This window comes from Pongo pygmaeus, chromosome 1, assembly GCF_028885625.2.
Source record: "Pongo pygmaeus isolate AG05252 chromosome 1, NHGRI_mPonPyg2-v2.0_pri, whole genome shotgun sequence".
NCBI classification, from domain to species: domain Eukaryota; kingdom Metazoa; phylum Chordata; class Mammalia; order Primates; family Hominidae; genus Pongo; species Pongo pygmaeus.
Window position 1 is genome coordinate 219,206,839 of NC_072373.2, and position 22,085 is coordinate 219,228,923.

Genomic DNA, 22,085 nt, shown 5'->3' on the forward strand with positions numbered 1-22,085 from the left:
TGCTATCATGGGCTGGGCAGGCCGAGGACTTCTGCAGGGTCCCCGTGTGCTGATGTTATCATGAGCTGGGCAGGCCGAGGACTTTTGCAGGGCACTTTTACATTCAGTCATGCAGCGGTGTCATGAAATCTTACTCCCATTTTACAGATGAAAATAATGAGACACAGGAGAGTTAAGAGCTTTGGCCAAACATGAGTGGCTGGAGAGAACCCAGGACTCCAGACTCCTCAGACTGATGCTCTTTCCAGCAAATTATTAATGAAAGCTCCACAGAGACCCCATGGAGATCTGAGTTCCAATCCCAGCTCTGCCAGTCCCCAGCCAAGTAACCAGCTTCTCTGTGGGTAAATGGGGGGCTATGCCCTTTTCATGGGTCCAAAGAGCGGCAGGTAAGGAGAATCAGAGTGCGGGGGCTGCTGGAGCCAAGTACACCTGGGCTCCCCTCCTAGCCTGGCCATTTTCTGAGATGCCAGACAAGTTCCCCAATTTTTCTATGTAGAAAATGGAGGGATAGGGAAGACTGAGTGAAATAGCACATGTAAAGCACTGTAGGCCCTGTGGTTCAGCACAGGGCGCTGTGAACTGCAGTCTTCCAGTACTGCGATGCCATCATGCCTTCAACTGCAAGTGCCTTGAAGGCAGCGACGCTGTATCTTGTTGAGCCTCCAGCACCAGCACCACCTGGCATCCATAGGTATGTGGCACACATCTTTTTTTTTTTTTTTTTTTTTTTTTTTTTTGAGACAGAGGCTTGCTCTTGTCGCCCAGGCTGGAGTGCAATGGCATGATCTCGGCTCACTGCAACCTCTGCCTCCTGGGTTCAAGCCATTCTCCTGCCTCAGCCTCTCAAGTGGCTGGGATTACAGGCGCGCACCACCACGCCCAGCTAATCTTTGTATTTTTAGTAGAGACGGGGTTTCACCATGTTGGTCAGGCTAGTCTCAAACTCCTAACCTCAGGTGATCTACGTGCCTCAGCCTCCCAAAGTGCTGGGATTATAGGCGTCAGCCACCGCGCCTAGCCCATGGTACACATCTAACACGAATGAGCTAAATCCCCACCAGAAAAGTTTGTGTCCACACCCAAGACACAAGCCCAGCAGCTGAACCCCAGTGTGCTTGGGCTGCACCCTGGAGCCCTAACCTTTGGCCACGCGGGCCAGCCTCACCTGAGCAGCTTTGCTTTGCTCTGAAGTGAGTCAAGAACCTCAATTTTCTTGTTCATGGCGGCAATTTCCTGCTCCAGGTTCTCCCGGGTGACGTCAACTTGCTGACACAGATGAGCAAAGGTCCCAGACAGTTCCCTGGGGAGGAGAGAGAAGGGACCAGTTGGGGTGTGTGGAGCAAGATGCCCACTGGTGGCTTAACCCACCCAGAGTAAGGAGCAGCTGGGCCCGTCTATATCCCTGCCAGCAGCTCTGCCCTGAGCCAGGCCTGGTTTGGCAGAATCTCCTACACCCTGCTGAGACTGTGAATAATCATAACAACCAAACACACTCAGCATCACCACGGCCTGAGAAGCAACAGCACAGAGCCGTGCACCCTGGTTTGGGCACAAGAGATCCTGACTCTGCTGCTCATCAGCCGAGTAGCAGGAGACACGTCACTGTTTTTCAAATCTCAGTTCCTTCATTTTGAAAAAGGAGATGGCTATAAGACAACATCTACCTCCAAGAGTCAGAGAAATAAATAAATTAGGTGCAAAATGTCTAGAGCAAAGGGTCTGCCACACACAATAAAAAACAGGAAGCGAGCATATTCATGCCCACCACCCCAGATTAGGCAATAGATTCCCACCTGACCTAAGATGTGCACGAAGATCAGTCTGGGTTCAAAAACTTCAAAGCTACATCCACAGCCCAAGCTCTTCAAGGCAACCTCTAAAACTCCTACTAGGAATATCTCTTACCTTCACATTTCTTCCTCACCAAGGGGCCCAGAGGCCTAACCCGTCCCAGCCCAAGACACAAAGTGTCCCTGGGAGACCCCTCTCCCCATCACTAGCCTCAAAGCTGGCCCTGCACACCTGAAGGTCCAGGGTCTACGATGCTCAGGACCCAGTGGCTTCCAGGCCAGGTTGGAAGAGAGATGGGGAAGGGAGATGGGGCTGCCTAAAGGAAGTCCCCTGCTGGGGTCCGATGGGGCCACTCACTGCTGGACTTGGTGGCTGCAGTTGGAGCCAGTGTAGCTGATGACAAGCTGCAGCTTCTCGCTGGCATGCTCCACAAACTGGCGCTTGAAGGCCCTCTCCTTGGCCTTGGTGGTCCAGGTCAGACGCTCATAGACATAGAGGAGGCCATAGAGCCCAAAGGAGAGGGCAATGAGCCGCCAGCCCACTGCCTTCCACACCTGCAGAGCACATGGTCAGCCTGGAGTGCAGCCTCTCTGTGGCCCACCCTCCTTTGGGGCCCATCACTACCAGGGCTGTCTGAAGGGCCCCAGCCAAGGAGCCTTCATGTTTCTACTCTGAGTTCCTCTTTCAATGTCTCCTTTGATCCCACCGAGGCCAGAAGGTCTGGGACCATCTCCAGCGGGAAGTGAGGGAAACTTGGTGAGGGAGTAAGCGCTCCCCATGCAATCACAGAGGAGAAAGTATGCAGTGGACTGTGGAGTGTGGCCCAATGCAGGGGCCACCGTAGGAACCTAGCTCTCAGGCCCCGCCCACCTGCCCTCCGCCCCCACCTTCCCGAGCAGAACTGGTCACTGACCACTCCTCCAACAACAAGAATGCCCATGGAGGTCCTCGATGTCAGGGAGGCCAGGCCGGTAACCATGGAAACCATGAACTCCTCCTGGGTGAGCGAGCCCTGTGGCAGTGGGGGCATGCTGGGGTTGGCTGGCGTCAGAGGGATGGGACGCTGGACCTGAGGAGAGAAACATGAGAAGGGTGAGGGGGACATATTGAGTCTCTCATTCACGTGAACCCTCAGTGTTGCCCTAGTCTGGGGAACAGGGACACAGAGTGGCTCTTCAATTTCCAAAAGGCAAAAAAGCGGACAACTAGCTTCAGATGCAGCAGAGGAGACCCTCAGGTGAGCACCATGGGACGTGCAAAATGTGAGCAGGAGCCATCCTGGCCCGCCTGGCAGCCTCCCCGAGCGTGGGATGTGTACAGAGGGCAGTACGTGTGACAACTCAAGTGGTTTAGAGATGAATGTTTTTAAAATCTGAACTTTAAAATAGTTGTATGTAGGTGGTTATTTTTAAAGTCATCTATTTTTAATAGTTACATACTTACTTCAATGTGTATTAGAGAAAAATACTAGCATCTGTCATTTCACAAATATCACTGCTTAGAACAAATCCAGGTCAATCAGTAGCAAAAATTCTGTCTGTGGTGTACTGTGTGGTGGGGCACACCACCACAGCTGCTGACCTTAGGGAACCCCCGTTTTAGAATGATTCCTGTGCCTGGAGGCGGGGTACAGACTGACCCCCCACAATGCCCTTGAGGTGAGGAACTTTGCTTGCCTGGTCATTGTAGCCCATCAAGGCCCGACGGCTGTTCTTGGGGCCCAGGAACCTATTCACCAGCATGGTCCATCCGAGAGAGAAATGGAACTCAATGTCTTCCTGAAAGTCAGCACACAGCTTGTCACAGTTCAGGTCATAGTTGAGAGAGAAGCACTGGCGCGGGACCAACATGTCTATCTGACTCCGCACAGACACAGGAAGGAGGGGTTTCAAGCCATCTGTCAGGAAGAGAAATGGAGGAAAAGCTTATCAGCTCAGCCCTGCACCACAGCGGCACCAAGCCCTGGAGACAGGGCTCTACCAGCTACTGCCAGGGATGCTGAACAGCTTTGCCTGGGACCCACACCCCAGTCAAGTTGGCCCGTGAGACTGAGCATGCCTCACTTGAGGCCAGCTCTCCCAGGCAAGTGTGGACTCAGAGGCCATACTGCTAACACTTATGCCTCACATGGACTTAAAGGGGCAGGCCCAGTTCTCAGCCTAGGATAGACCCATGTGGCAGCACAAGATGGGCTCCCCAACCATGTGTACAGAATGAGTTCACAAGGCCAGGCCCGGTGGCTCATGCCTGTAATCCTAGCACTTTGGGAGGCCAAGGCAGATAGATCACTTGAGGTCAGGAGTTCGAGACCAGCCTGCCAACGTGGCAAAACCCCATCTCTACTAAAAATACAAAAAAATTAGCCAGGTGTGGTGGTCACGCCTGTAGTCGCAGCTACTCGGGACGCTGGAGCAGAAAAATTGCTTGAACCTAGGTGGCAGAGGTTGCAGTGAGCCAAGATCATGCCACTGCACTCCAGCCTGGGTTACGGAGTGAGACTGTCTCAAAAAGCAAACAAGAATGAGTTCACAACATGTACCCAGAACCTGAAGGTATCGAATTGAATCATCATGAAAAGTGACAGATAAGGAAAGTCCTGATTTCTTTAGCTTGGCCTCCGCATCTGATCTTTGGGCAGCCCAGGGCCACAGCTCCCCAGTTTCCCATGAGCACTAACCTATCATGTCCTGCTGCATGGTCTGCAGGGAGTTGGTGATGGCTGTGGAGCAGCGGTCGGACATGTTTCGGCCCAGTCCTTCCTCTATGTGGCGGTGCAGCTCCTGCCACCAGAAGAGGGAAGTTAAGAGAAGCATGTCCATCAAAATTCCCTTCAGGCCACACCCACCAGGTGACCCCAGAAGGCTGACGGAAGCCTGGGCCTTGTCTCTGTGCCTTCTACTGTCACTGCTGGGGGGCCCTGACCCAGACCAGCAGGGGCTGAATCACTTTTGGGGGCCTCCTGCCAAGAGGACCTGTTACTCCATGACTCACATTCTTATAAACCTTGAGGACTACTGGAGAAGGGTGGAAGTCCATCTGGTAATCGTCCACCAGTACAGAGAGGCGCCTGATCTCCTCGGCCATCGCAGTCGACACCTACGGCAAAAGGAAGCACACTGTTAAGTATCAATGAAGACCAAGGTTCACTCCTGCAGCACCAGGAGAGATCCTAGCAGACGGCACATCCTTCCTCTCAAACCAGCAGCCTCCTCAGCTCCTCTATGGAATTAAAGCCTCTGAGGTGAGACGGTCTGAGAAACTGGCTGATCAAACGCACATGATCTGTGGAGGTCCAGAGGAAGGGGAACATGCCCAGCATCATACAACCCGACAACAGAACCCAAAGGGCAGCTCTGTATTCTTGAAACAGGGCCACAACTTTCTTCTGAAAGGCTGAGAAGTCCCTAAGAGGAGGATGTCTGCTTTCTTCTGGACTCTACTTGGAGTCCAAATCTTCCCAGAATGCCTCCTCCTCATTTCTCACCTGCCTCTCCACTTCCTCCGTAATCTGCTTAATTCGCAGCTTATAGTCTTGAGCCAAGAGCTCCAGCTGTTTGTCAATAAATTTCAGTCGGTCTTGCCGCTCTTCACGCATTTCCTCGCAGTAAACCCTTAAAGCAGAGTACTGGTGAGAAATCCATGTTCCTGTCTGACTAAGCAGAGGAGCAAGAGGGGATGCCAGAAAGCCCACGCTGCCCCGCCCGCTATCTTGCCTGGCAGGGCTGCACACACACACCCAGGGGCATGGCCTTCCCCTTCCCAGGTAAGAAGGGGACCCTGCAGCCAATCATGCACTCTTCAGTCTTCCATGTGGGTCAGGTGGTGGGGACAGAGCAGGGAGGGCGCTTTAAGGGGGTTTAAACAAATTCTGCCAATTAATGTAGGGAAAAAAGCTCAACCTCACTAGTTATCACAGAAATGAATTTTTTTTTTTGAGATGGAGTTTCACTCTTGTTGCCCAGGATGGAGTGCAATGGCACGATCTCCACTCACTGCAACCTGCGCCTCCTGGGTTCAAGCGAGTCTCCTGCTTCAGCCTCCCGAGTAGCTGGGATTACAGGCATGCGCCACCACACCCAGCTAATTTTGTATTTTTAGCAGAGACAGGGTTTCTCCATGTTGGTCAGGCTGGTCTTGATCCGCCCGCCTTGGCCTCCCAAAGTGTTGGGATTACAGGCGTGAGCCACCATGCCCAGTTGTAAATGAAATTTTTAAAGGCACTATTTTCTACCAAGGCCTGGCAAAAATGACCAGGTCTGAAGTTCTGGTGAGGGCTGAGGAAATGGAAGGCCTATGGACAGTACTGGTCATGCAATGAACGGGTACGGCTGTTCTGAAGAGCAATCAAGAAAACAGACTAAAACTGGAAACGCGTGTACCCTAAAATAGGATCTCCACACTCCTAGAAATTCACCCCAGGAAGACTCTTAAAAAAGTGCACAAGGGGACACATGAACAAATGTCCACTGCAGTAGGATTTCCAATAGCAAAAAAAAATCTAAAATTCCATCCATATGAAAGAGGCATATTCACAATGGAATATACTACAGCAGTTCCTATTCATAAACTCAAACTACACATACTAACAAGGATAAAGGGAAAAACGATGTTGAGAAAGCAAAGCCAGGTACAGTGACAGACAGTGTGATGCCACATCTGTACATCTGAAGCATGTAAAAACCTGACATATTCCTCAGCATTTATGTAAAAAGTACTGTTTGGGTGATAGAACAATGTAAATTCATGATTATGGTGCCTCTGGGCAGAGTGACACTGGGACAAATGCAAAAGAATCAAAAGGGAACTGAACTTTTTAAAATTTTAACTTAATATAAACAATTGAGAAAGTCAATTCTGTGTGATAGAAGCAAGGTGTTTTCATATTATTCTTTAGTGACAGGGTCTCACTCTGTTGCCCAGGCTGGAGTGCAGTGGTGCGATCACAGCTCACTGGAACCCTGAACTCCTGGGCTCCAGCGATCCTCCTGCCTTGGTCTCCCAAAGTGTTGAGATCACAGGTGTGAGTCACTGCTCCTGGCTGGAATGTTGTTTTTAAAAATGTGTTCAGGCTCTGAGAATGGCTGCAGAGCTCAGCAGGGTGTGGGCCAAGGCCTCCAACACAGGGAATTGTGCTGCACAGACCAAGTGGGGTGATGAAGCACCCAGCCGCCCTCCTCACCAGGCTGTCTATGTGGTTCTAACATGGTCTGGTGGCCAGGGAAAGGGCTCTGGATGGGAGCCCAGAGACTCAGCCCTGCCATCAAGGCGTGTCCTAACTGCCCAAGGCAGGGGTGGAGCGCCCTCGTCTCGGCAGCCGTCTCCACCTCTCTGCAGTCTTGGACTCTTACTGCTGCTCCCGAGCCGCCACGTGCAGCGAGTCCATGATGAGTCGAACCGCCTCTGCAATCTGCTTGGCTCGGACTGTGTGCTGCTCAAACTTGGTCTTCACTGCAGACTGGGAGATGCACTCCTGGAACACACAGAGGCACGGAGGGAGGTGAGGGCCACCAGGTGCCTACAACCAAGGGCCAGACTCTGGCTTTCACTGCCAGGGACACCGCCAGTGGGAGCTGGGGAAGCACAGAATCGCCACATACCAGAATCAAAGGACTCACCTCAAATCTCCTCTCAAAATTCTGAAACTCAAACATCCTCACTTGAAAGCCTTCTGCGAGAGCGCCCCCTAGGAGAGTTGTACTGCATTAGTCCAGAAACAACTTGGCAGCAGAGGAAAACGATGAAATCCCCAGAAACCAAGCCACTGGCTAAAGAGCAAGAGCCTCTCTGCTCTTCTCAGCATCCCATTCTCAGAAGGATTTTCTACTGACAGACTCCTCAGCACGAGACAAAATGTCTCAAACATCAGAGAAAAGGACATCTGTTCTCATCATTACCTCCTTCAGGCATGCCCTGGGCTTTCTGAATCCTGGCGTTGAGCACCTCCTTAGCAGACACAAAGAAGATGCGGTCCCCGGCCTGGGATCGATCCACCACGCCCAGTTCATCCACCAGGAAGCTGGTACAACGCTCCATGTGCTGCCGCCGCACCTGGAGCCCAAACAAATGTGTTCAGAGTGGGTGTAGGGGGCCCCACAGCCCCCACCTGCCTCTTTTATTAAAAGAATAGGTCATAAGAGGCTGGGCACAGTGGCTCACGCCTGTGATCCCAGCACTTTGGGAAGCCAAGATAGATGGATCACTCGAGGTCAGGAGTTCAAGACCAGCCTGGCCAACATGGTGAAACCCTGTCTCTACTAAAAATACAAAAAAATTAGCCAGGCATGGTGGCAGGCGCCTGTAATCCCAGCTACTCAGGAAGCTGAGGCAGGAGAATCGCTTGAACCTGGAGGCGGAGGTTGCAGTGAGCCAAGATAGCACCACTGCACTCCAGCCTGGGCGACAGAGTGAGGAAAAAAAAAGAATAGGCAATATATTCACATGGCTCACCAGGCAAAGGCACAAACACATACACAGTGCAACGTCTCCCACTGTTCTGCTCTCTCACCACCAAGTTTCCCAGACCGACATGTGGGGGTTACTTGGCAGTGAGCCTGCCAAAGATATTTTATGCATACACAAGCAGAAATGCTTAAACGTGCCCTAGACTGCCTCTTGTTAAGCCTATATAGTGCCTCACTTTGGTGCCCTGGAAGGAAAGGAACCCTGGGGTCAAGAAACCTAAATCTGGGAGCTATACTCTGACAAGCTGTGTCCTCCTGGGGCATTGTTTACAAAAGGAGCGGGCATCACTAGAACATCCCTCCTGGCTCTGACATCCTGGGGTTCTACCAATAAAATGTGACAATAGCTTCTTGTAGATACCTACCACGTGTCAGGTGTTTTTTGACAGATTTCATCCTCTCAACAAGTCTATTTATCACACCACCACACGGGCGAGGAAATTGGATTACCAGAAGGGTCAAGGAAGCTAACAAAGTCACACCGCCTAGTGTCAGTCAGAAGCGGGCCCAGTGGCTCACACCCGTAATCCCGGCACTTTGGGAGGCCGAGGCGGGCGGATCACCTAAGGTCAGGAGTTCAAGACCAGCCTGGCCAACATGGTGAAACCCCATCTCTATTAAAAATACAAAAATTAGCCAGGTGTGGTGGCGGGTGCCTGTAATCCCAGCTACTCGCGAGGCTGAGGCAGGAGGATTGCTTGAACCCTGGAGGCGGAGGTTGCAGTGAGCCGAAATCGCGCCACTGCACTCCAGCCTGGGTGACAACGACAAGAGCAAAACTCCATCTCAAAAAAAAATAATAAATAAATAAAGAATTTGGACTCTGGCCTACTGACTGCAACTGCATGTTTTATCATCCTATATTGCCATATTATCAATCTTATTACCCTTTATTTGTTTAAATTTTTTTTTGGGAGACGGAGTCTCACTCTGTCGCCCAGGCTGGAGTACAGTGGCACAATCTCAGCTCACTGCAAGCTCTGCCTCCCGGGTTCACGCCATTCTCCTGCCTTAGCGTCCCGAGTAGCTGGGACTACAGGCGCCAGCCACCACCACATCCGGCTAATTTTTTGTATTTTTAGTAGACACGGGGTTTCACCGTGTTAGCCAGGATGGTCTCGATCTCCTGACCTCGTGATCTGCCCACATCAGCCTCCCAAAGTGCTGGGATTACAGGAGTGAGCCACCGCGCCCGGCCTACTCTTTATTTTTTTGGAGATGGCGTTTTGATACGTTGCCCAGGGTGGTTTCAAATTCCTACTCTCAAGGGATCCTTTCTCAGCCTATAGGTGTACACCACCATGCCGTTTGTTACCCTTTTGTCTTTCATTTCACATATTTAAAGAGTTGTGAGGCCAGGCGTGGTGGCTCATGCCTGTAATCCCAGCACTTTGGGAGGCTGAGGCAGGTGGATCGCTTGAGCCCAGGAGTTCACAACCAGCGTGGGCAACATGACAAAACCCCGTCTCTACCAAAAATACAAAAATTAGCCAGCCTCATAACCCAGCCTCTAAATAAATAAGTAAATAGCTAAGAGTTGTAAGTCACCAGTAAGAACCAGTTATTCTCCATTACTCTTTCCAGCCTCTTTCCCAAGGCCTCCCTAGAGCTGAGCCTGTTCCGTATTAATTCCTCAGAAACCAAACTGAGCACCGGCCCTGAAGATGCACTAATGCAGCAGGGATCCTTTTTAGGCCTAGGGGAGAGCGGCTTGAAGAGGGGGTGCATCCAGCAAAGTGGATGGGAGAGAGGAAAGACCACCAGAAGATACCACAGAAGAGTATCTGGAGAATTCTTTGGCAATAAAATTAATTCAGGGAAGTCACTAGATCCAGGGGTACATGAAGTGGCCCCAGTGGCAGGCAGTGCTCCCTCGGGGTTGCATTCCCCAAACTGCCAAACAGAAGCACTAACCTCCTCCATGTACTCAGGCTCTGAGGCAGATGCATCCCAGCGGTTGTTCAGGATGAAGATGTTCGGCCGGGAGAGACGCTCACTCACCTTGTGGAAGAAGTGCTTTTCCTAGATAAAGGGTAAGACCTCGGTGGAGCAGGAGCTTGACAGCCAAGGCCCCATCAGCTGCCTGCCCAGGGGGTGCTAGGAGCTTGGGAGAAGGCAGAGGAGGAGTTACCGTCTGCATCAGGGTGGACTCTGAGTTGGCCACCAGCACAAACACATCAGCATCCAGACAAAACTTGTCAATCCAGCTGTCCAGCTCTGTGGTGACATCAATACCAGGGCTAAAGGTGACAGGGGTAAACCAAATCATCAGGCAGAGCAAGAGCCCTATTCTTCCTGCTGAGAACAGACCTGGGACTTGTGAGGCAGGCAGGTCATGAAGGAGAAAGCCAGGGATGGGAGAGAAATCAGGCCCGGCCGTCATTAACAGATTTTTACTTTCCATTTCCTGTCCTTCCAGATTGCCTGGAAATGAGTGTTTTGTTTTGTTTTGTTTTGTTTTTGGATATAGAGTCTTGCTCTGTCGCCCGGGCTGGAGTGCAATGGCACGATCTCGGCTCACTGCAATCTCCGCCTCCCAGGGTCAAGCGACCCTCCTGCCTCAGCCTCCCGAGTAGCTGGCACTACAGGCACGCGCCACCATGCCCAGCTAATTTTTTTGGATTTTTAGTAGAGACAGGGTTTCACCATGTTGGTCAGGCTGGTCTTGATCTCTTGACCTCGTGATCTGCCCGCCTCAGCCTCCCAAAGTGCTAGGATTACAGGCATGAGCCACTGTGCCTGGCAGAAATGAGTGTTTTTAAACACATACATCTATTGCTTTTATAAAAACAGAATTACTTGTGATTCTACTTTAAAGATGATACACCAGGCGGGGCGCAGTGGCTCATGCCTGTAATCTCAGCACTTTGGGAGGCTGAGGAGGGTGGATCATGAGGTCAGCAGTTCAAGACCAGCCTGGCCAACATGGTGAAACCCCATCTCTACTAAAAATACAAAATTTAGCCAGGCATGTTGGCGGGCACCTGTAATCCCAGCTACTCCGGAGGCTGAGGCAGGAGAATCACTTGAACCCGGGAGGCAGAGGTTGCAGTGAGCCGAGACTGCGCCACTGCACTCCAGCCTGGGCGACAGAGACTCTGTATCAAAAAAAAAAAAAAAGATGATATACAATTAAGGTGAAGTTGTGACTTGATGTCAGTCCAGGTAAACGCTACAATACTGTACATGTTGGTAAAGTTATAACCTGTCCACCAAACCAAGGCAAAGTGTTTCTTCAAGGGAAATAAAATACACCTCTGACTCCACCACAACTCCTCACCCCCAGTACAAAGCACTGGGATGAGATTGAGAACCTCCCCCAACTTCTGAGCATCCCTCCTATCTTTTACAGACCATCCCTGGGACATCTGCAGGGTACTGATAAATAGGTATAGTAACTAGACTCCAGAGGAAAGCCAAGAGGCCAGAGGATTTGGTTGAGCCCATCTGAAAGGCAGTAATACTTAAGCAGAGCAAGGATGGGGCCCAGGGACCCTGGCCTAGATTATCCAGAAACAGAAACCTGGTGCCTTCCAGTTTGGACCTCCTAGGAGGGCACCTCCCTCTTACCTGTCCATCAAAACGAGGTCATCCTTCAGAAGTGGGCACTTAGAGTTGGGCCACATCACACTCACTAGGCTGCCGGCATGGAGCTGCTTGTCCTGGTGGAGGGCATGAGCCAGCTGGTTCACAGTCTGATGGCAGAGGAAGAAAGAGGCTGAGGAGGAACCACCAAGCCAGGAGATTTCCTGTGCCGCTGCATCAGAGCACAGTGGCTGGGAATGCTGCCCATCTGCTACCCTTTCTTCTTCCACATATAAAAAGTTAACAGCTGGGAGTTGTCAATAAGAACCCACTTTCTTCACTGCTCTTTTGAGCTTCTTTCCTGGATATCACCCTAAAGTCATCTGTTCTGCACTGATTTTTTTTTTTTTTTTTTTTTTTTTGAGACAGAGTCTCGCTCTGTCACCCAGGCTTGGAGTACAGTTGCGTGATCTCGGCTCACCACAACCTCCACCTCCTGGGTTCAAGCAGTCCTCCTGCCTCAGCCTCCCGACTAGCTGGGATTACAGGCACCTACCACCAAGCCCAGCTAATTTTTGTATTTTTAGTAGAGATGGGGTTTCACCATGTTGGCCAGGCTGGTCTTGAACTCCTGACCTCAAATGATCCACCCATCTCGGCCTCCCAAAGTGCTGGGATTACAGGCATGAGCCACCGTGCCCGGCCGATTGATTCTTTATGAAGCAAATTGAGCATCTGGCCCCAAACAAGAATGCAGCTGCCTCTCAGAAAACTCAGAGTGTTGGTCCCTGACTGATAGGTCAGAGATACAGAGCAAATGCAGGAATTCCTCTCTGGCAATATCCCAAGGAAGAACACAGCACATACTGTCTTCCTTAATTAGTGAAGAGAGGTCAGTGGCCACTCAGAGCTGTATGAGGAACAGCAGGGTCCTCATTCTTGGTGATCCATGTTTCTGAAAACCGCCCCCGCCAGCCCCCAGAAGCTCTTACATCCTTCAAAAAGTTCATCTAAAATAGGGTCTCCCATTCACCTCCACAGGGTGGTGCTGCCCCCTCCCTAGAGGTGAGGTCAGCCGTGTCACAACGGAGGACTTGCTCCACCAGCAGGCACAGGGCTGACAGCCAGCCTGGCACCCTCACCTTGGCGCTTCTCTTTTCCTCTGAGCCCTCGGTAAGGAGAAAGGCCTCATGGCCATCTGTGCCCTCTACCCGCAGGAAGCAATTGGTGGTGTGGCCAATCCCAGAGGGCAGAACTTTGTCCCAGAGCATGGCATTGATCACGGTGCTCTTCCCATTGCTCGTCCTAGAAGAAAGTAACAGCTGTCAGCAAAGCCACCAATATCTGACCTGAATTACTTTCACAATGCAGATACCAGCCTGGAAGGCCAAAGCCCTATTCACTGCAATGTTGCCAGTGCCCAGACAGTGCTGAGAGACAAAGAGTAGGCGCTGTTTATTAAAATGAATAAACACCCCCAGGCCCAAACCTGTGACATGGCCCTGGTTCATCATTTCAGATCAATCTACAAGAGGCTCACTGCGTGCTGTCTGCCCCTTGAATCATACGGCCACCCTCAGCAACACTTACAGAGACGGTCTGTCTGTCTCCAAAGTTTAACTCAGGCCTACCTGAAACACCGACTCACCCCGAGTGTCTTCCTCGGTCTAAATGACCCCAGTGTTTCCTACACAGGGCATGTTTCACTGCTTTTTTCCCATCACGCTCCTCCTTACACATGAAGCTCCACCTTGTCAGTCCCAGCTGACAACTGCCAGGCTAAAGGGAAGGTTACTTTCTCATTCTTTTTTTTTTTTATTATTATTTGAGACGGAGTCTCGCTCTGTCGCCCAGGCTGGAGTGCAGTGGCACGATCTCAGCTCGTTGCAACCTCCGCCTCCTGAGTTCAAGCGATTCTCCTGCCTCAGCCTCCCGAGTAGCTGGGACTACAGGCGTGTACCACCATGCCCGGCTAATTTTTGTATTTTGAGTAGAGACAGGGTTTCACCATGTTGGCCAGGCTGGTCTCGAACTCCTGACCTCAGGTGATCTGCCTGCTTCAACCTCCCAAAGTGCTGGGATTACAGGCGTGGGCCACCATGCCCAGTCGACTTTCTCATTCATACCTGTCACACCCATTTCATGTATTCTGGTGGGGTTTTTTGTTGTTGTTGTTGTTGTTGTTTGTTTTTTTTTGATACGGGATCTTGCTTTCTCGCCCAAGCTGGAGTGCAGCGGCGTGTGGTATGAATAGAGCTCACTGCAGCCTCGACCATCAGGGCTCAATGATCCTCCCACCTCAGCCTCCCAAGTAGCTTAGACTATGGGTACCACCTATATATAGACTATAGCTGCCACCACGCCCAGCTAATTTTTAAATTTTTGGTAGAGATGGCGTCTTGCCATGTTGCTCAGGCTGATCTCAAACTCCTGGGCTCAAGCAATTCTCCTGCCTCAGCCTCCCAGTGCTGAGATTACAGGTGTGAACCACTGCACCCCGCCATTTCTGCTTCTTGACAATAGCTCTGCTCAGCAGACTCATCTGCTCTGAGTCTCAGAGCTTTCAACCTGTGCTAAGCACAGTGTTTCTCATTCTGAGTTGAAGTTTCCCAGCCACATCACTAGAGCAGAACTACAATGACCTTACCTGCACCCAGTGAGACAGGAAGCCCACTAGCTCACCTAAGCAGGGGGTCATACCTCCCAGGTGAGGATGAAGAAATGATAGTTCAGAGGAGTAGAGGACCACACCTGAGGTTGCAGTTCATCAGGGTCAAGACTCTAGGCACAGTGCCTATTCCCCAGGCTACCACTATGTGCCTAGCATACAATCTGTCTAGATGCCTTTTTTCTTGTATTAGATTTTTTTTTTTTTGAGACAGAGTCTCACTCTGTCACCCAGGCTGGAGTGCAGTTGTGCAATCTCGGCTCACTGCAACCTCCACCTCCTGGGTTCATGCCATTCTCCTGCCTCAGCCTCCCGAGTAGCTGGGACTACAGGTGCCTGCCACCACACCCAGCTAATTTTTTTTGTATTTTTAGTAGAGACGGGGTTTCACCGTGTTAGCCAGGATGGTCTCGATCTCCTGACCTTGTGATCTGCCCGCCTCGGCCTCCCAAAGTGCTGGGATTACAGGCGTGAGCCACCGCGCCTGGCCATTATACAAGTTATAAATGTTTGGTGTAGTACTTTGGGTACATTGTGGCTTCACAAGGGCTAGTGTTAAAACTGCTTCCATGTCAAAGCAAAGAAAACTGCCTACATATTGGTTTGTCCTGGTGGGGAATAAAAAGGATCATTGGTTCCAGTCACAGGTATAGTAAATGTGGGTACTTTAAGGTTTGGAGCACTTACAAGGCTGTGGTAGAAACAGATACCCCATGGTTATCACATGTTAAACCATGTGTATCTGTGGAATACTCAATCTCAATGTGCACACCTTTGACTACAGCTGTGGAAGTGTTCCTTTAGACAAAGTTGTGACCCATTTTAATTTGGATAAGGGCAGAAATGGTTTACATTCCATTATTTGTAAAGTTATCTGCTGTTAGCCTTCATTATTTTTGCTACACTCATTTTATTTGTATTTAAAATGTTTTAGGCAATCTAAGAACAAATGTAAAAGTAAAGATGCAGGAAAAATGAATACTTCATGTATATCAAGCTAGCAGTAAAACAAAACAAAAAAAAAACACGTATTTAACTTATTTTTAGGTTCTTTGCTTTTGTGACTTTTGTTTTTTTGATGCTTGCCTAACATGCATGTGCTGTAAAAATAGTTAACAGGGAAATAACTTGAGATGATGGCTAGCTTTGTTTAATGTCTTACAAAATTTTCATGAACAATACAAGCACAATTGTTAAGAACGCGTGTATTAAATTCATGTAAGTGGAATAAAAGTTTTATGAATGGACGAAAAAAACCAAATACTGTATGATTCCACTTACGTGAGATATCTAGAACAGTCAAATTCATAGGGACAGAAAGTAGAATGGTGGTGGCCAGGGCGAGGGACATGTGGGACAGGGAGTTATTGTTTAATGGCTATAATACAAGCTTCAGTTTTGCAAGATGAAAAAGCTCTTGAGACTGGCTGCAAATATACCTACTAGTGAACTATATGCTTAAAATGGTTAAGGTGGTGAATTTTATATTATATGCTTTTAACCTTAATTAAAAAATAAAAAAAAAATAGTCAGGCTTGATGGCATGCACCTGCAGTCCCAGCTACTCAGGAGGCTCAGGAGGGAGGATCACCTGAGCCCAGGGAGGTCGAGGCTGTAATGAGCTTCCAGCCTGGGTGACAGAGAACCCTGTCTCAAAAATCAAATAAATAAATAAAATATCAATTAAAAGGAACGCAATGAATCCTGAAGCATGACCCTGCCTGGAACGTTGTGACCTTGCACAAAGTGCCTCCCTCCCTCCTAGCCAGGAAGAAAGAAAGGTGGGTGCCTCAAGGACTTACCGGCCAAAAAAAGCCACTTTCATGTGCCGCCGAGCCAGCACCTCACTGATGCCTCTCACTTTGGATAGGTAACCTTTGACGTCCAGAACCTGTTCTTCTGTGGTAACGGGGTCCAGTTCTGCATTCCTGTACGTGTCTGGAGGCAGGGATTGAAAATGGGTCACCATGTGGTCAGAGGGGTTCCACAGTCACAAGTCTGGAAGGGCCAGAGCACCGGCCCTGCTTATCCTAAACGAGTCCACCTCTGGCTCCCTGCAGCCGACAGGCTGAGTTCCAGATCCTCTATGGTGGCCCCACGGTGTGGTGGTTAAGAAGATGGCTCAGGAGCAACACTGCCTGGTTTTGAAGCTGGTTCTTACCACTTTCTAGCTCTGTGGCCTCAAGCAAAAGAACCTTTCTGGGTCTTAGTTTCCTTAGGCACAAAACGGAGATAACTACAATACCTACTTCATGAGATCATTGTGAGGATCAAACGAATTGAAACACAAACGCTGTGAATGGCAGCTGGTAGAAGATGAATACTTAAATGTTAGCTGCCATCCTTGTTTATTTTTTCTTAACAAATATTTACGAAGTTCTTACCACATGCCAGGCACTGCTCCTTTCACTTTTCAAATTCGCTCTCTCCTTGGGTCCTCTTTATTAACGTGGCTCCAGAGTTAGTAAAAGGCAGAGCTAGGATTTGAATCAGGCAGCCTGGCTCTGGAGTCCAGGCTCTTAACCACTCTATGTCACTTCTTGAGGCCCTCCCTGCCCTGGCCCTGTTGGCCTCTTGCCACCCGCTGCCTCACGGTCTCCCTCACCATATCCCCAAACTCCCCAGCTTCCTCGGCCCTCTGGCTCCACTCCCTGCTGCCCAAACCCCTTCTGCACTCTCTGAAGAACTGACACACTACACTGCCTTGGGGCAGCATGGCTCATTCTCACTTAGCCTCCAGCCTAGCTTAGACAGCGCTGCCCCCAGGAAGCCTTCTCTGACCACCCTCCAACCTGAGTCAGGACCCCGGACCCCTTCTCTGTGTGCCCCAGCACCCTGCACTTCTCCCATCTCAGCTCTCACCTCACCATAAGGTAACCGTCCAGCTCACCTGTCTGTGTCATCTGCCTCATGAGGGCCACGCTATCTGATCCCAGCGCTCAGCAGGTGCACAAATGTTTGCTACGTGAGCAGACCTTTGGATCACTGCACTGCTTTTTCCCAGTGCCCTTAACAGGCAGATGGCCAACAAATTACTCCATACAGGAGCAACTGAGTGAGATCCCACCGTCCTGTCTAGAACTCGCACCACACAGGTGCTTCAGCTGGCTGGAACACAGACGGGTGTTTAGCCCCTCTGCACACTCCTGGGAACTATGAGGCTGACAGGCCCCAGCCCTGAGAACACTCCGAAAACATCTGAAGCATGACAAGGGCCTGCCCAGTGAGTTTCCCCTGCAGCCAGAGCCATGAAAGGAAGTGACCAAGTCAACAACACCCCCATCTCCCCTCCCGCTATGTCCACCGGTCACCTCTGCCCCAGATGCATCAATATTCCTCCTTTATATGGGCACCTGGGCATGGCCTTTGGAATGTCCCTCGGAGGAAGCTGGCTCTCAAGCATGTGACTACACTTAAAAGCGAGAGCCAGCAGGCCAACAAGCTCTTGTTACCTGCCCGTTAGAAACAGTCCCCAGGCAGGAACCATTCTTTCCCTGACCCAACACAGCTCAGGATCACTCCAGCTCTTTCCCTTCCATTTAAACAACAGGGGAGGCCTCATATTTTTACACACAGAGAACTCAAAGCATGCATCACATAAACACCTGCATTACGCACGTGTTTGTCCACAACATCATCTGAGTAGGTGACTCAGAGCTTCCAAGAGGGTTAGTCTGGGCTCCCAGAGGGGAGCAGCCTGATCTACCCCATCTCTGCACGCCCAGCACCTGGCACACCATAGCCACTGATAAACAGGCAATGAGTTGGGATTATTTCAACTACCAATCATACTACTTTAAAATTCAGATTTTTTTTTAGTTCAACAAGTATTTAGGAAACACCTTCTGTTGCATCAAGCGCCATGCAAAGGGCAGGGCACAGATGAGGGCATGAGTTGGACAGTCTCTTTCTTCAAAGGAAGCCTCGTGTAGCAGCCTGGCATGTAAAACAACGAGAAGCCAAGCTGCTCTATTTGAAAGCAGAACGGAAAGAAGGTGGCCCCCCTGAGCCAGGGGCCAACCCCCGAAGCACCACCACTGAACTTCTAGGGTTCTGCAGACTAGAATCTGAAACCACTGTTCACACCTGAGCCCCACTTTCACAAGTGAGGAAACCAAGGGCAGATAAGACTCAGTTACTGGGTCTCCACAGACAATCTCAGGACCTGGCGCCAAAGTGCCCTTCTAAAGAGGGAGCCTGAGGAAGCCGGTGCTGGAGTTGACACTCAGACGAGCAGGGCCCTGGGAACCAGTCCTTCTCTGCTGATAGACAAGGAACTAGAGGTTGGGCTCAAATTAGTAACTAGGAGAAAAGGCATAGGTGACGTGAGTTTCCTATAGTTCTGTCACCAATCTAAAAATATCAAAGAAAGGGCACCCTGGTCAGGGATCACTGACACCCAAACAGTGCCTGGTATTAATGGCAGCCAGAACTAGGCAAAGGAAAACACGTGGGCTCCGGAGTTGGAGACACCTGGGTAAAACCCTGATCTATTACTTACAAGGTATCGGACAACTCTCAAACCTTAATTTGCTTGCCTTGTAGATGGGGATAAGATTCACCTATCTTTCATGATTAAATGAAACAAAACATGTGGACTTCTTGAAGTAATTACTAAATGGCAGTTCCCTTGTCTTCCTGGCCTCATCTCCCCAGACTCCAATTCCACATGATTTCAAGAGCAGAGCATTTCTAAGGCTATCTGGTTATGAGTTCCCTGGGAGCAGAGATATACTTCCCCACCCGCAAATCCCACTAGCTAAATATCTAAACAGGTAAGAGCGGGCCTGGCTGAGCAGGTGCCCCCTTACCTTCAAGGAAGGTGGCGCTCTCCTGGATATAGGCCCCCAGCTGCTCAAAAATGCCATTGATCTTCTTTTTGGCAGTGACAAAGTGCTTAAGTGGGGATGCATTCACCTCAGCCATGTGTCTCTTATCTTTCTTTACTGTGACGATAGAGTTGCATCGAGAGAAGAGCAGGGACATTGCGCTGCAAGAGAAGCCAAGGTGAGCAAACCGAGCAACACCTACCTCGGGACATCCTGCTAGGGGGATGGCGGAATGCTTGGGGGAGAATCAAGAATATGGGGATCTCAGGTCACTGCAACCTCCAGGACTAGAACAAAGGACGGTGAGATAAGAACAGTGTCTCAGGCTGGGCGTGAGGGCTCACCCCTGTAATCTCAGAACTTTGGGAGGTTGAGGCAGGTGGATCACCTGAGGTCAGGAGTTCAAGACCAGCCTGGCCAACACGGTGAAACCCCATCTCTACTAAAAATACAGTAATTAGCCAGGCCCAATGGCACACACCTGTAATCCCAGCTACTCGGGAGGCTAAGACAGGAGAATCGCTTGAACCTGGGAGATGGAGGCTGCAATGAACCAAGATCATGCCATTGTACTCCAGCCTGCGTGACAGGGCGAGATTTTGTCTCAAAAAATAAAACAAAATTAGCCTGACACAGTGGCATGCATCTGCAGTCCTAGCTACTTGGGAGTCTGAGGTGGGAGGGTCACTTGAGCCCAGGAGTTTGGGCTGCAGTGACCTATGATCAGTCCACTGCACTCTAGCCTGGGAGACAGAGCAAGACCACATAAAAACACTATTGGTTAGGGGCCAGGTTCAGTGGCTCATACCTGTAATCCCAGCACTTTGAGAGGCCAAGGCAGGCAGATCACTTGAACTTAGGAGTTCGAGACCAGCCTAGGCAATATAGGATCCCGTCTCTATTTAAAAAAAAAAACAAACAAAACAGCCAGGCATGGTGGATTATGCCTGTAATCCCAGCACTTTGGGAGGCTGAGGCAGGTGGATCACAAGGTCAGGAGTTCAAGACCAGCCTGGCCAACATGATGAAACCCCGTCTCTACTAAAAATAGAAAAAAATATAGCTGGGTGTGGTGGCAGCCACCTATAATCCCAGCTACTTGAGAGGCTGAGGCAGAGAACTGCTTGAACCTGGGAGGCGGAGGTTGCAGTGAGCCGAGATCGAACCACTGTACTCCAGCCTGGGTGACAGAGCCAGACCCAGTCTCAACAAAGAAAAACACACACACACAACTATTGGTCTGTTTTAATATAGCACAGGTGTGCTACAGAAAATTTGGAAACTGAAGGGGAAAAAAACCCGTAACCCCATCATTTTGTGATAAGCAATGTTAACATTTTGTTTATTTACTTATTTATTTTTTATTTTGAGACAAGATCTCGCTGTTACCTGGGCTGGAGTGCAGCGGCACAATCACAGCTCACTGCAGCCTCAACCTCTTGGGCCCAAGCAATCCTCCCACCTCAGCCTCCTGAGTACGTGAGACCACAGGCATGCACCACCACGCCCCACTAATTTTTTAAAAATTTTTTGTAGAGACAGGAACTTCTTATGTTGCCCGGGCTACTCCCAAACTCTTGGGCTCCAATGATCCTCTCACTTTGGATTCCCAAAGTGTTGGGATTAAAGTGCTGGGATTAAAGGCGTGAGCCATCATGCCTAGCCAACTTTTTTTTTTTTGAGATAGAGTCTTGCTCTATCGCTCAGGCTGGAGTGCTGTGGCATGATCTCGGCTCACTGCAACCTCCACCTCCCGAGTTCAAGCTATTCTCCTGCCTCAGCCTCCCGAGCAGCTGGGACTATAGGCACTCGCCACCATGCCCAGCTAATTTTTGTATTGTCAGTAGAGGTGGGGTTTCACCATGTTGGCCAGGTTGGTCTTGAACTCCTGACCTCAAATGATCCACCCACCTTGTCCTCCGAAAGTGCTGGGATTACAGGCATGAGCCACCGCGCCCGGCCCAACATTTTTTTTTATTACAAGTCTTTTTTTTTTTTTGAGACAGAGTCTCACTTTTGTCACCCAGGCTGGAGTGCAGTGGTGCAATCTCAGCTCACTACAACCTCCACTCCCAGGTTCAAGCGATTCTCTTGCCTCACTCAGCCTCCTAAGCAGCTGGGATTATGGGCATGTGCCACCACACCCAGCTAATTTTTGTATTTTTTGTAGAGACAGGGCTTCACCATGTTGGCCAGGCTGGTCTCAAACTCCTGACCTCAAGCGATCCATCTGCTTCGGCCTCCCAAAGTGCTGGGAATACAGGCGTGAGCCACGGGCCCGGCCATATTATCACAGTCTATTTTTGTGTGACTGTCTCTCTTGCTCTCAATCCCACACATCTTTGTAGCTTATCTTTTCATATAACAGCATTTTAGAGGTCATGAGACTTGACTCCAAAGTCCTAGAGGTCTTTGGTCAAAGGTCAAAAGAGGCTGGGCATGGTGACTCACACCTATAATCCCTGCACTTTGGGAGGCCCAGGCAGGTGGACCACTTGAGACCAGCCTGGCCAACATGATGAAACCCCTTCTCTACTAAAAATACAAAAATTAGCCAGGCTTGGTGGCAGGCACCTGTAATCCCAGCTATTCGGGAGGCTGAGGCACGAGAACTGCTTGAACCTGGGAGGTGGAAGTTGCAGTGAGCTAAGATTGCACCATTGCACTCCAGCCTGAGCGATAGAGCAAGACTCCATCTCAAAAAAAAAAAAAAAGTTCAAAAAGAGGCAGAGACAGACACACCAGAAGGTAATGCCCAGGGTAAGACTGGGAATTCCGACCCCAAAAGTGGACCCCTGCCAGGTCCCT

General features: G+C 50.1%; 1 protein-coding gene across 7 annotated transcripts in view; it reads right to left on the reverse strand.

Annotated features, from left to right (window-relative positions):
- MFN2 (mitofusin 2) overlaps window positions 1-22,085 on the reverse strand; it is a 31,012-nt gene that overhangs the window by 2,634 nt on the left and 6,293 nt on the right. For 6 of the 7 annotated variants that reach the window (XM_054438783.2, XM_054438773.2, XM_054438762.2 and 3 more), the window contains 16 exons: window positions 19,260-19,438; window positions 16,251-16,386; window positions 12,923-13,085; window positions 11,826-11,950; window positions 10,387-10,495; window positions 10,170-10,277; window positions 7,689-7,842; window positions 7,410-7,477; window positions 7,143-7,264; window positions 5,279-5,405; window positions 4,786-4,890; window positions 4,472-4,574; window positions 3,471-3,691; window positions 2,708-2,863; window positions 2,152-2,348; window positions 1,169-1,303 (listed from right to left, as the gene is read on the reverse strand). In XM_054438783.2, the coding sequence (XP_054294758.1) occupies window positions 1,169-1,303; window positions 2,152-2,348; window positions 2,708-2,863; window positions 3,471-3,691; window positions 4,472-4,574; window positions 4,786-4,890; window positions 5,279-5,405; window positions 7,143-7,264; window positions 7,410-7,477; window positions 7,689-7,842; window positions 10,170-10,277; window positions 10,387-10,495; window positions 11,826-11,950; window positions 12,923-13,085; window positions 16,251-16,386; window positions 19,260-19,434 (2,204 nt within the window). In that variant the 5' untranslated portion in view covers window positions 19,435-19,438. Of the gene's footprint in view, window positions 1-1,168; window positions 1,304-2,151; window positions 2,349-2,707; window positions 2,864-3,470; window positions 3,692-4,471; window positions 4,575-4,785; window positions 4,891-5,278; window positions 5,406-7,142; window positions 7,265-7,409; window positions 7,478-7,688; window positions 7,843-10,169; window positions 10,278-10,386; window positions 10,496-11,825; window positions 11,951-12,922; window positions 13,086-16,250; window positions 16,387-17,338; window positions 17,506-19,259; window positions 19,439-22,085 lie in introns of those variants that run through there. The other variant, XM_054438799.2, reaches the window with a different exon arrangement.